The 13,876-nt window shown below is 40.6% G+C and overlaps 1 protein-coding gene across 3 annotated transcripts in view; it reads right to left on the bottom strand.

Annotated features, from left to right (window-relative positions):
• Positions 1–185: 185 nt before the first annotated feature.
• The window catches only part of LOC133463647 (arginyl-tRNA--protein transferase 1), a 65,351-nt gene continuing 51,660 nt past the window's right edge, over positions 186–13,876 (bottom strand). For all 3 annotated transcript variants that reach the window (XM_061745296.1, XM_061745294.1, XM_061745295.1), the window contains 2 exons: positions 10,532–10,652; positions 186–993 (listed from right to left, as the gene is read on the bottom strand). In XM_061745296.1, coding sequence (XP_061601280.1) covers positions 815–993; positions 10,532–10,652 — 300 coding nt within the window. In that variant the 3' untranslated portion in view covers positions 186–814. The remainder of the gene's footprint in view (positions 994–10,531; positions 10,653–13,876) is intronic.

The raw sequence follows: 13,876 nt of genomic DNA, 5'->3' as shown, positions 1-13,876 counted from the left end.
ACAAGTCTAACACAAGCACTTATCAACGGGTGTGTGTGTTCCTGCTACTGTACGTGTCAAATTTTACACCATTTGTGCCAGCAAAGGGACTCTGACGCAGGATTTCCATGTTTCACGAACCTGAAAAGCAGAGCAAGAATCAGGGCTGAATCGGGCCTTTAAACGCAAAGGAAAGCCATCAGGGAGAGTATTCAACCCCTTTATTTGGTTTGAAGGAGAAAAAAAGCAGAGAAAAACCACAGAAAACAAACTAAGCCAAACAAAAACATGAAATACAGAGGCTTCACATAAACTCAAGTGATAAAATCTTTACAATTTGGTGGTGTACCATGACTGCTTTGATGTTTTGTTTTTCTTAAATTTAATATAACAGAATAAGCTGTTCAAGAGGGGGAATGCTGAAATAAATCAGAGCTGGATTAAGCTGAAGTTAGATGCTCGTTTACCATAAAGCATGGCGCAAAAGTCCAAAGTAGTGGATTATCATATAAAAATAACATTCAGGGGGCCGGTGCCTGTAGCAGAGTGCAAAAAGGTTTTCACCGACTCGTGAAGCTGAACTGAAAACATGATCGGACTTGAGACCAACATGTGGCTGGTGACATACAAACAGCAGACAGTGATGGGCTACAGCGGTGCTCCTGCACGTACAAAGGTAAGCATGGTGAGGCTACGAGGAGAGGAGGCAGAGAGCACTTTCAGAGACACACAAGACACACAAAGACAGAACAAAAACAACACAGACTTTGCTGGGACGTGCGTACTGCGTACCCCCCCCCATCTTAAGAAGTTGCAGTGATATGATGCTCCATGTCTAGGAGCGGAAGAGCAGGATCCTCTCAGCGCAGTCCTGGCCCACCAGGCCGGCGTACTGCTGCACCTCCTTCTCGTCGCTGGCGCCCTTCCGTTTGCGGCTGTAGGCGGCGTAGGGCATGACGGTCCGTCTGTGCAGCACCATAGCTCTGCTCACGTCCTTCAGCGCCCGAGTGTCTCCTAAACAAACAAGCACATGTAAAAACTGAGCCTGTGTTGAAAAAAAATCGATTTTCTGATTCTAAATCGATTCTCATATTCATTCCTAAAAATCGATTTGTATGTCTAAAGATCGATTTTTTTTATTTTTATTACATTTTTGCCTGGTGAACTTTAATCCCAGTAGTCCCAGTAGTTTTGATAACTCCTGAACTAAATGAACTTTTCTTTTTCTTTTCTCTTTGGACATTTCAGCTTAAATTTCTAAATGTTATATTAGTTCAATGAAGTTCATATTATTACTATTTACTATCGCTTGTTTGGTTTCTCTGTTATCGGACACGGTTTGTCATGAAATACCTGAAAAATGCCGGGTGCTTCATGGCAAGCTGTGTGTCTGGTGACAGAATAAATCAGACAAGCTAAAATAATTTGTTCACTGCTTGAGCTGTTGCAATTTCTTTCTTTTTTTGCACTTTAAATGGATATTGAAATGCCTATTTGAGTTATTTATTTCTTAGTTATTTCACAATAATTATTGTGAAATTATTATTTCAATATTTATTTTACAGTCATATAATCCAGGCAACACTAACCCAAATCAATATCAAATCGAATTGAATCAAATGGTGATAATCGATTCTGAATCTTAAAAATCGGAATTGATTCCCAGCTCTAGTAAAAACTAGGGCTGTCAAAGTTAACGCGTTAACGGTGCGTTAACTTAACGTCCTCTTAACGCCGACAATTTCTTTAACGCACGATTAACGTGCAGGATAAACGAAAAAAAAAAAGGCACATTATATAAGTTCTGGCGCTCGACGGCACCCGTAGTTTGTGGAAAAGTCTGGTGAACTGAAGATGGAGAATGAAAAAGGGACTTTTGAACGGCTAGTTCACTTTCAAAAAGATGCCGGATGGTTCGCTCGACAAGACTAAAGTTATTTGCATGTCGATTTGAAATGAATTACCATCGAAGTACGTCGAGTCTCAAATACCAGAGAGCGCGATGTGAGGGAAGGAGGTTCCTCACCTGAATACGTTAGATGAGCAAATAATCTGAAGTATTAGCTAATTATAGCCCAACTGCACTTTATAGGTTGAGTTACACTCCCTGCTGTTACATGTGCACTTCATTTGTTTGTGATTTATTTTTTGTCACCCTGTTTTTATCCCACTTAGGAGAAGGGGATATTTTTTGAGCCTTTTATTTTCCTCAATATGAGGTTAGACATTATCACATGGAAAATTTAACTGACCAATGCACACTTGTACAATGTTTGTGATGCATATGGTTCATTGTTTTACAATGAGCTGCTTAAAAAAACAAGGAATCTCAAGTTGGTCTTTACAAGTGTAAAGTTGGGGACTATATTGTGTTTGTATTTATGAAGGAATGTTACATTCAAGTTAAAAGCTTTTTTTGTGGAAAATTGAATAAACATTGGCATAAAGCAGCATATTTGCCCTTTCTCATGTTAACAACAGTATTAAAAACATTTAAAAAATACCTGAAGGTAATTTAGAACAGAAAAAAATGTGTGAATAAATGTGCGATTAATCACGAGTTAACTATGGACAACATGCGATTAATCGCGATTAAAAAAAATGAATCGTTGCCCTAGTAAAAACACAATAAGGACCAGGGTAGACACATCCAACACAATAAACCTGCTTATTTTCCCCTTGCACCGTCGAGTTAACCTCTGAGTGACTTGGCAAGGACACACCAATATTCTGAGAAGTCATTCAACCAATTCCCCAGCGCTTTAACGTTTGAGTCACAGAGAGACGTGTTAGTCAGGCTCGGGCCCATTATCTCAAATCGGTCCGGTGTGTTGAGAAGCTAAGAACGGTCTTCTGGAGAGTCTAATGGAAAAAAAAAAAAGGGTGAAAACGTTGACCTGTGCTCCAACACTAAACCGACTGCCTTCAGGGCAGAAAAGCTCAGCCAAGCTGCTCGTAGCCGAGGCCAAGAGAACGGGCCAGGGGGAGCGGAGCGGTGCCAGCCAGGCCCGGCCGGAGCACACAGGTACGATGCATGCCCGTTCTTTTCTAAGCCTTCTCCAATTGTATCACTTCTGAGGTGCAAAAAACGTGTAATTTATAACATCTGCATCCTAAACTCAGATGATCAGGTTTGGTCTAGTAAAACCTCACCTTGTGTCAAATCTCTCTCTATATATATATGGATATGTGTGTGTTTAGGGTATACAGAGGTGGGTAGAGTAGCCAAAAATTGTACTCAAGTAAAAGTACTGTTACTTCAGAATAATATGACTCAAGTAGAAGTAAAAAGTTGTCATCCAAATAATTACTTGAGTAAAAGTAAAAAAGTACTTGGTGAAAAAACTACTCAAGTACTGAGTAACTGTTGAGTAACGTGTGATTTATTTTTTTAACACAACCATTCAAACAGACAAAAGTACAAAATAATCATCTTCAGGCAAATTAAATCAATAAAATAATAAAATAAATTAAAATTGATAAAAAAAATGCTTAAATTAAAATAATCTTAAAGTAAATTCAAGTACTTTTATACATAATAAAATAAATAAAATGATAACAGAATAAAAAAAATAAACTAAGCACAAGTAGTAAAAAATTTCAAGCCTTTGTGATTTTCTTTTTTAACCAGGCAGAACTAGAACAAGCCCATGAACTCATAGAAACTCTGTGTGTGTTTGAGTCTGTGGAAATGTGACAAAACATGCAAAAACAAACATTTTTCCCAAAGAATCACCCAGTGATGTCATGAGATTGACGCGTACGCGGATAAAAGGGATAAAAGAAAAGTAACAGCTCAACGTAGCCTAATGTAGCGGAGTAAGAGGAACAGTTTCTTCTTCACAAATCTACTCAAGTAAAAGTAAAAAGTATAGTGATTCAAATCTACTCCTAAAAGTACAAAATGTCCAAACACTTACTCAAGTAAATGTAACGGAGTAAAAGTAACTCGTTACTACCCACCTCTGGGTATATATCACCATGGCATGTCACTAGCGGATCCTACATGAAGAGCGAGCTGAAGGAAAGTGAACTTGTTATAAGCAAAAAGCCCTGAGGTTCCTCAGCTCTCACACTCCCCAAAGATATTTTCATATTTCAGCAACAATTTTGAAACCACACTGTAGTTTCATGTTTTATTTATTAGCCTCATTTTCCTGCTCAGATGCCCTAACCACCATGTTTCTCCACACACCCCCCCTCTTCCCAAAAACTGCTGAGTCAGGAAAGTGAGGAATGCCTGAAACAGACTTTTAAATGAAGAAAATCTGCACCAACTTGAGCCTTACCGTACTGGAAAATGGATTTAAAAGAAGACGTAAACATGTTATGCAACTTCCATATGGCCAGAATTGTGGCCCATTAGGAATCAGTGTATCCTGACGGGATGCAAGTGAAAATATTTAACGTGCGATGCTTCCTAACTCCTGCTTCCCTCGGGCCAGGCAACATCTGTCTCAGCAGGATCCCCGTCAGGGTGACAGAGCGCTAACAGCAGTAACCGCAGCTACACTTGTCCAGCTCTGCAGACATTACAGAGGGAAGGTTTTACAGGACACACCAGATATCTGCACGGCACTTTCAAGTCAGCTGCAACAGTAACACTGAGCAGAAGCTCCATCTCTCTTACTCTAGGAAATCCAAACATCCGCTTCTCGCATAAACAATGTTCCTTTTTATTTTTATTCACTTAGCCTCCTCCACCAGTGCCTCCCCTGGTTTTGAGCAGCTCCAGGCCCGTTCCCGTCAGGCCCACCGGACGTTCAGTGACACAGATACTTAAGGTTGCAGTTCAAGGGTCAGGGGGAAGAGAAGTGCTGAGGGTGGAGCGGGGAGTGAGAGGGTCAGGGCTGAGGCTAGAGGCCTTGACACCTCGCCACGCTCCTCTCTCTCTTCCTATCCATCTCAAACTTTGGCAAGACGTAGTGACGACCGGATGCTGCTCAAAGGCAGGCCAGCAGGTTATGACCGCTTCCTAAGACCCAATGTTACAACGCTCCGAAACAGGAGCTTATGTTTGAAAAGAAAGAGGCCAAGACGGTGTTGTAGCATGTGAGTGAAGTGATCTTTGACTCGGAGGCGAGGATTGGAGCACGTTGTTAGCAGCTGAAAGCCACGGAAGCAGCAGGATAAAGGATATTATATGACTAAGGTTAGGAATGGGCGATATTTTACCGTTCATATACCGTCAAAAAAATTCCCCAAGAATTTGTCATCTCGCGGTAAAAACGATAAATTCCCGTTGACGTTTTTGTGTAACAAACATGGCGGAAGGCGGATCTGAGAGCGAGGAGCTCGTTGTTAAACGTTATCTGGAACTGGTTTGGATTTATAAAGAGTGACGAGGAGCAAACATCATCTATTATGTGCAGAGTCTGCAAAAACAGAAGGAAATGGTTGTTACATTTTGATATAATGTATGTGAGTTGAATATAATGTATTAACGTAAATATTCCAATCCTGTAACTTTTGTACAGAGTCATATCCGGAACTTTATAAACCTCATTGTACATTTCTGTCTATACATTTTACCCATCCTAAGTTCCTAAGTCACTTTTGTACAGACTCACCCGGCACTTTAAAACCTAATTTTGTACATTTCTGGTCTACATTTTATTTTATTGTTTATACATTTTATTTTATCTCTTATATATTTGTTTTTATAATTGTATTGTGTTGCACCAATCACCATAACAAATTCCTCGTGTGAAAACTTGGCAATAAAACCTTTTCCTGATTCTGATTACTATTACGAAAAAAAATAGTATCTAATTTGTGGCATGTTCCAACCACAGGTTAATTTGCACATTTTATTTATATTAGAAAAGGTCATCACTGATTGGATTTTATTTTCAGTGAACTTTTATTTATTTGTCCTGTTTCTTTATTTATCAGGTTGTATTTTTTTCTACTTTGTGATTTTATAAGCTAAGAAAACTTGAAGGACAATGGTACTTTAGCTGTTTCACTGTTATCCAACTGTTTAAGCCATGCAGTTTGAATAAATGTTGAATCTGTTCTTACATTTCAAACTTGTTTCATTTGAGTCATTACAGTTTTGCAGTACAGGTGTCCTAATTAAATTGGTTTTTATTAATTAAATTTAATTGGTGTAGTTTAGTAGCATTTAGTATTCTTTTAGAGCAGTGTTTTGGGGGCTCCAAAGACTGAATGTGGTGATAGATTTATAGTTAAAAAGGTGGAGTTGAATTGGTATTTTTTTTTAAATCGTCATTTTTATCGTTATCGGGATAAATGCCAGAAATGATCGTGATACATTTTTTAGTCCATACCGCCCATTCCTAACTAAGTAGGGCTGTGCGATTAATCGATTTTAAATCTAAAACGGATTTATTAATCAAGACGATGTTAAAAAAGGAAAATCGGAAAATCGATTTTTTACTTTGTTTGGTCAAGAAGATTGTAAATGTTGTCACTTTACTAAACTCAAGGAGGATTTACAGTATCTTTCAGTTGCCCTTCATTCCCAATAGGGAAATTTGTTTATTTTTCTTTCAAAATAAAGATAAAATATTTTAAACAATTTATTCCATTGTCTTTTGTAGTTTTACCAAAAAAATTGAAATCGAAATTCGGGTTTACAGGAAAAAAAAAAAAAAAAAAAAAAAAAAAAAAAAAATCGGGATTTTATTTTTGGCCAAAATCGCCCAGCCCTATAACTAAGATTAGTAAAATTATGGCAATCATTCTTTCGAAGAGGTGAAAAAGAATAAAGGAAGGAACTAACCCCAGCATTATAAGACAAAGATGGGCCCGGCCATCTCCTCTCCACTCTGAATGGGAGCATTAGCACACATCAGGATGGAGAGGAGGACAGAGTCTGATAGAGGGTCAAGATATCAAAGTGTTTGTGGTAAAAGAGCAGCATGGTGGAGAGAGCAGGCAATCTGAGGGCAGTGGGCGAGAGTGAGTGTGTGCCAGGGATATAAGAGAGGCCACAAGTCTCTTTTATTACATTCTGACATATCAAATTGCATTTCACAAATCACAACTTGGAGTATGTTTATGAAATATGTAACCCCGTGCATCTGGGTCGGCGCCTGCCAGACGCACTTACACATCCAATACGGCTTCATCGGTCACACATTTCTGCAAATGTTTACACTGCTGAGCAGCCAATGCCCCGACTTCTCCCTGTCAAACAAACACTCTGCGAGTGTGAGAGAGATAGTACGTCTGTTGCTGCACACGGCGCATGTGTCTACGCGTGTGTGTAGTACTGTACGGACATTTGTGAGAGGTCACAATGAGGCTCTTGGGCCCTCCATGTGTCAGCAGCAGGCGTGTAATCAAAGCGAGGGGAGAGTTGTGTAAACTTTAGATTAGCCGTCTTTACACACCTCATTAGGGCAGCCTTGGAGCCTGCCCACTCTTACAGTCTAAAAGCAGACGTGCTCGCAGGGATCTCTGCATGGGGCTTCCACTTTAGGGAAATCCCTTACTGTAAAACAAAGCTGACTTAGAAAAATTACTTTTTTTTTAAAATCATTTCCTTTATGATTTGAACACACTGTTCTGCAGGTCAAGTTCTCCCATTCATCCAGTTGCATGTGGCTAGAGAAGGGGTCGGCAACCCAAAATGTTGAAAGAGCCATGTTGGACCAAAAACACAAAAAACAAATATGTCTGGAGCCGCAAAAAATTAAAAGTCTTGTATAAGCCTTAGAATGAAGGCAAATGGCAAAATGTCGAGAAAAAAGTCGAAATGTTGAGAAAAAAGTCGAAATATCGAGAGTAAAAGTCAAGATTTCGAGAAAAAAGTCGAAATGTCGAGATTAATTTTGAAGTACAATCTCAAGAAAAAAGTCGAAATGTCGAGAAAAAAGTCGAAATGTCGAGAAAAAATTTGAAATGTCGAGATTAATGTTGAAGTACAATCTTGAGAAAAAAGTCGAAATGTTGAGGAAAAAAAGTCGAAATTTCGAGAAAAAAGTCGAAAAAAAAGTTGAAATGTCGAGATTAAAAAAGAAAGGAAAAGGGAAGAAAAAGAGAAAAAAGCGGAAAAAAAGAAGAAAAAGAGAAAAAAAGAAGAAAAAAAATCCAATTTTAGAGCGAATGACCTTCTATTTCTTATCAACAATTAAACAATGTGTCTTTTTTCCATTATTTTGATGGAAAAAAAAAACAGCTACAAAAATGTAAATTCAGTGTGTGTGGAAGAAATGTGAAAACTGAGGTGACAATTCTGTTGTTAATCCGGGAAGTTAGATAAATAAATCAGGAGCTTTTACACTGAACAAGCTACTGTTGACAATCAGCTGATGTACCAGGGAAGAATAATTAAATAGTAGACAATCACTGTTTGATGCTCCTTTGTTCATGACAATTAACAATCAGACGACTGTCTCGCTTACAAGCGTTTCACTTTTGTGGCCACAGAAGCTGAATAAATGAAAAGACGGTGTATGTGGGAGATTCCCACACTGCTGCGTGCAGCCCGGAGTCCTCCAAGACAAACTGTAACATGCCTTACAGCGAGCCAGCGCGAGCCAACCTGATGACTGACCAACCACTGAGTGCGTTCCTGGAGACAGAAACCTCCATCCCACCATTTCTCTTGAACCGCAGTCCAACTTGGCAGCAGAACTGAGATAACCAGCTAGCGCTGAAATGTAATGACACAACGCTTGGACGGCGAGGCCTGAAATATTGCTCTGGCCGGCCCAAGATCAACAGTCCACTCACGAATGGAGGCACCGCAGGAACCACAGACACACAAACATACATCGGCCGCAGTGAAAACTGACAACTCCGAGACCTTGAGTCCTCGGTCATTTTTTTGCCAACTGGAGGATTAGAGGCCAGACTGACGGGAAAGGGTCAGATCTAGCACCGGCTAAGCTCTTGATGGTCGTGCTGTAAAGGGCAGAAGGGCTTAAGGTCTATTACGTCTTTAATTTCCTCCTGAGTGGAGTGGTCTCGCTAAACAACTAAGCCTTCACTTCAACCAACAGTTTGAACCAGGACACGGGGGACACGAGGAAGAAACAGCCAGAGATCGGTTTATCCGTTACATTATTTTCACCTCTCTGCATGGCAGTGAAGGTATGACCTCACTTCAACAACATTTGCTTCCGTGTCCACATTCATAACCTTCCTCCTCCTTCTCCTCCTCCTCCATATGAATCATTTTATTGTACTTTTCTCTCTACTGGTGCCAGCATGCAACCAGCACCTCCCTCCTGTCACTTCCTCTGATATAAAAGCATATTTAACACGTCCTCCATCTCCAGCTCCATCTATCACAGCCAGTCTATTTGACATTCAGATTCTTGTCTCATACTCTCCTGTTACTGCTGATCAGCGTTTCTTTTCCTTGTCTGTTGCCGGTGTTTGACACACTCCACTCTTATTGTACACGTCAACAATCATTAGTCAGTTCCTATAACGACCTCTGTAGCAGGCATGCAAACATTTTCACCTGACATCTCTGGTGTTGCACTGATTGTCCAGAGTTTGGATGAGGAAGGAGACAGGACACAGATTAGTCTAGGGCTGCAGCTATCGAATATTTTAGTAATCGAGTATTCTACTGAAAATTCCATCGATTAATCGAGTAATCGGATAAAACATATTTTTGTTTAGTTAAATAGCAATTATAAATATACATAAGATGTTAGATGTTAATTGACATTACTAGGACTAAATTATATAATACAGTAGGTTCATTTAAAAGTGCATTTAAAAACCCTGAACTTACACCAGTTGACCCAATTCATCGCCTTCTCTCAAAAAACTAAAGGATCTTACCAAGAAATGTTCTTATTTCTAACCTAAAAATGCCATTACACCTGATAACACACATCACTTAAAAGGTTAGGTGTTTTTCCCATGTGTTTCGATTGAACTTTCATTTGTGTCAAGCAAATTTTAAGTTCTAGTTAAGTTTTAAGTTAGAGTTTTGGCAGTGTTCAAAATAAAATGATGAGACCTGCTGTATTGGAGCACATTTTCTTTTAGTTAAAACTGTAGCGGGAACAGATGTTTAGAGGAACCTATGTATGTACCGGGTGAAGGCTGATTTATGGTTCCGCGTTACACCAACGCAGAGCCTACGCCGTAGGCTACGGCGTAGGCTACGGCGTAGGCTGCGGCGTAGGCTACGGCGTAGGCTCTGTGTCGATTTAACGAGGAACAATAATTTTGGCTTTAGAGGGGGAACATATAGGAGAACGGACCAGAAGAATATAGAGTGGATTAAAAATAAAAGTTAAGCACTGAGCTACATGTGTCTCCCGTCGGGGCCATTGCAGACTCATTGCCTGAGCATGGCATGTTACAAAAACCAAACATATCTGCCGCCTCTTTCTTCTACCTTTTACGTGCGCGGCGTCAGCGCGTTGTGCCGCATTAAATGTAGTCCGGGCGTAATACGATGCTTTGAGCTGGTGAAATTAAACGATTCCTCGAGGCAGAGAAAGTTCCTCGATCATTTTTTGTAATCGAATTACTCGAATTATTCGAGGAATCGTTTCAGCCCTAGATTAGTCCATCTCTATATGCTGTGAGTTGCAGAATTGTGTGGTTGTACCTGCATCAGGGTCCTGGTGGAAACGAGCATAGCGGGAGTCGTCGAGCAGGGGTACACATCGCTCTATTGGTGCCCAAATGTAGGTTTCAGGGCACAGGAGGTCTGAAGGCTGGTACTGCCCCTGTGGCGGGAAAGACATAGACATGGAAGCTCAGCAATGCAATTTTTTAAACACAGCAAACTTTTTAACTTTTAGCAATTACTACTTAAATAAACCTAAATACAAAGAATATTTTTTTCATTTCCAGAGAACCTATTGGGTTTGACAAGTTGTAAAATGCACTCCACTCTGTTAGGGTTCTTTGTTTGATGCACGCTTCTCCGTGTCAGGAGAGCTGTCTGCAGCGGTGAGCAGGAAATGTAAACACACCAGCATATTGTGATGTGGGCTTGGGAAACGGGTACAAGTCTGTATTTGACCTAACATTATGGATGGAAAGTAAATCAGGCTGAACAAAAACAACTCCAAGATGTAGAAAGAAATGGGTGAGGGGTTGATGGTTCGGAGGAGGAGGAGGTGGGGGCAGAGAGTCCATTATCAAGAACCTGTGTTCCATCACGAGGCTCCAAATGAATCCAAACTGCTGAGAACGCTCTAAACAACCAGACGCCTGCAACAGACCTGCTGTACTGCCTCAGCACACAATATTTAGAGTTTATGTGTCATTAAACTGGAGGACAAAGACTCGAGCATCCCTGAAGCACTTTTTATACACAACTGAGGTCAAAAAGGGCTTATTGATTAAACAGGAAGCACACTTGTCAAAATGAAGTATAAATAAGCAAGACAAAGGAAATACCATTGGTTGGAAATATCATCCTACTGCCACACAGACAATGACCCATCTTCTAGATGGACGACAGGCGCCTGATCCGGGGTGCAACTTAAGCAAATGCAGTTTTATAAAACAGCAGTAATTTAAAAAATACTAACATTTAAAAAAACAAAAAAACTCCTCTTTTTGAGCTGGTTCATTCCAACTCATTCTGTAAGCTAAAACCTGGTTTTGATATCAGTGCGTCAGTGGACCACCTGTTCTCAGGTAAGAAAAACAGTGTATCAAACGGCCTGAAAGAGCACAAACAGTAATATACGAGCTTATGCTAAAACGAGTAACTTAAACCTAAAACAGCACAGATTATTAATGATAAACTCAGGTGTCAGCTGAGCCAACATTGGTTGTGGTGATTCAATTGAGTACGAGTTGGCACTTTTAAAAGGAGCTTGAGGCAGGATTTATGAAAAAAATTCGTATACGTTTTAAGTTTTCTAGTAATAATGTCAAATGAAGCGTTCCAAACCAAAAAGAATGAGCCCTCTACACTATCTCTCCGTTGCCTTGAACAGGCTGTGTGCTGCAAAATGTGCTGCAATTCCGGGCCGGAATTTCCCGCTCTGACGGTCGTCGTGGCGCTAATGAGTCACATTTCTTATTCTTGCCTCAAGCTCCTTTAAATGTTTCCAGTGTCATTTTTCTTACAGTCAGACAAAAATAAGTATAAAACACTGCAACATTGCGTTATTTGTGATAAAAGCCGGCCATTTCTGCACAGCAGAGCAGCCAGATGGGACGCACTCACCGACCTGAGGATAACTGAAATCTGAAGCTCTGTATACATTCTAACACAACTTTAAGTATGATGACTTTCCTTAACTGCATTATTTCAATACAAACCAGAATGTTGTGGACGAAGTAAAATGTTGGAAAACGGATGGAAACCTCAAAGTACAACACCTCAGCAGGCAGCGTCTAACACATCTCTGTTCATCAGCTTTGCCTCTGTTTCACATCAGCTCAGCGGAGCAGCAGGGAGTCAAGAGGGATGGTGCGGCGTGGGCAGTGGAAACATAACAAATCAAATTCACATTGGTGAACGGATGACAATTGTGTTCTTGTGCTTCCTGCACAACAGAAAATATCCTCCCCTATCCAAAGTTTGATCCACTGAGGCCACGTTTACACAGAGCCGGGTATTTACAAAAACGGATATTTCCCCCTCTACGTTTTGAAAAATATCCTCGTTTACACAGGCTGTTAAGGTGCTATGAGCATCCAAACCTGCAGGGGGCAGTGTAACGAGAAGCGTAAAGTCATGTTAGCCAATCAGAATCCTGGAAAAAAACGTCAACAAATGACACGAGTGAAGCTTGAATAATATGGTTCCGCGTTAAATCGACGGCGTAGTCTACGTACGGTGTGCGTCGCCGCATACCCTACGCCGTAGGCTCTGCGTTGGTGTAACGCAGAACCATAAATCAGCCTTCAATGCCAGTTACTTCCAAGACGGAACGAGAGTCTTTCGTTTGGAGTGACAGAGAAGTGGAGTTACTTTTAAGTGTGACTTTAGAATATAAAACAGGTAAAATACAAGAAAATATTGACGGTGGCCAAACAAATTGTAAACACAGGTCACACAAATGATGCTGGTGACGTTTCTGTCTCATAATGTGACGTTCTGAAGCCTGAATCTCCATTTCCCTCCGTTTACAAGCAAACGTGAAAACAGAGTTTTTGAAAATCTCCACTTTGCCCGGAGTTTTCAGAAATGATCGTTTTTGGTGACTTTGAGCTTCGTTTTCGTGTAAACGAACGGCTAAAACGCATGAAAACGCCACAGTTTTTGCTCCGTGTAATCGGGGCCTGAGATGGAAACTGACTGTGATAAAGATTATTCTCTCCTTGTACCACACACAGTGGGTCAGAAGTTAGATCCAACTCTTTTAGTTTTAGGAAGCAAATGACGGTGCTGCATAAAAATGTTGTGCTGTTTAGAAGAACTCCCACTGAATATGGTGTATGAAATAAACCTCTGGGGTTTGAACTTGATGCTTGTCCTAGGCCGTGTCGTGCGTGCAGATTGTCAGTACGTTGAGGCTTTAATGTGCGCGGTATGCTGCGTTTCTTAATGTCCCCCGTTCTAATGTCATGAAGACTGCTCACATCTACGTTAGCCAAGAGATCAGGCGGTGTAGAAATGGAGGAATTTTGTCTAAAATTATTTACCCAGAATGATCTAAACACAACCAGGTGTCTATGAGGACGAAGGAATGTAAGCTAGCAAGCCATGAATGTGAAAGATGCTACTTTCCTCTCACATGATTAAGAAAACCTCAACAGACAAAAGTCACATTCCTCATGGAAACAGTCCAGAGGCAAATATCCACCTACAGGAAACAGGAAAAAAGGAATGAGGCAAAGGACACCAACGGGCTTTAAGTGCTTCTGCTAACAGATGGATGGTCGAGGAATGCCGTGCATCCGTATCTGCAATGGATGCAGATCCCCACTGCAGGCTCTCTCCACCACGGCAACCTGCAGCCTTCTCCAGCTGTCAGCACGATCA

This window comes from Cololabis saira, chromosome 17 (genome assembly GCF_033807715.1).
Source record: "Cololabis saira isolate AMF1-May2022 chromosome 17, fColSai1.1, whole genome shotgun sequence".
NCBI lineage: Eukaryota > Metazoa > Chordata > Actinopteri > Beloniformes > Belonidae > Cololabis > Cololabis saira.
This window is presented reverse-complemented; position numbering and strand designations above follow the sequence as displayed.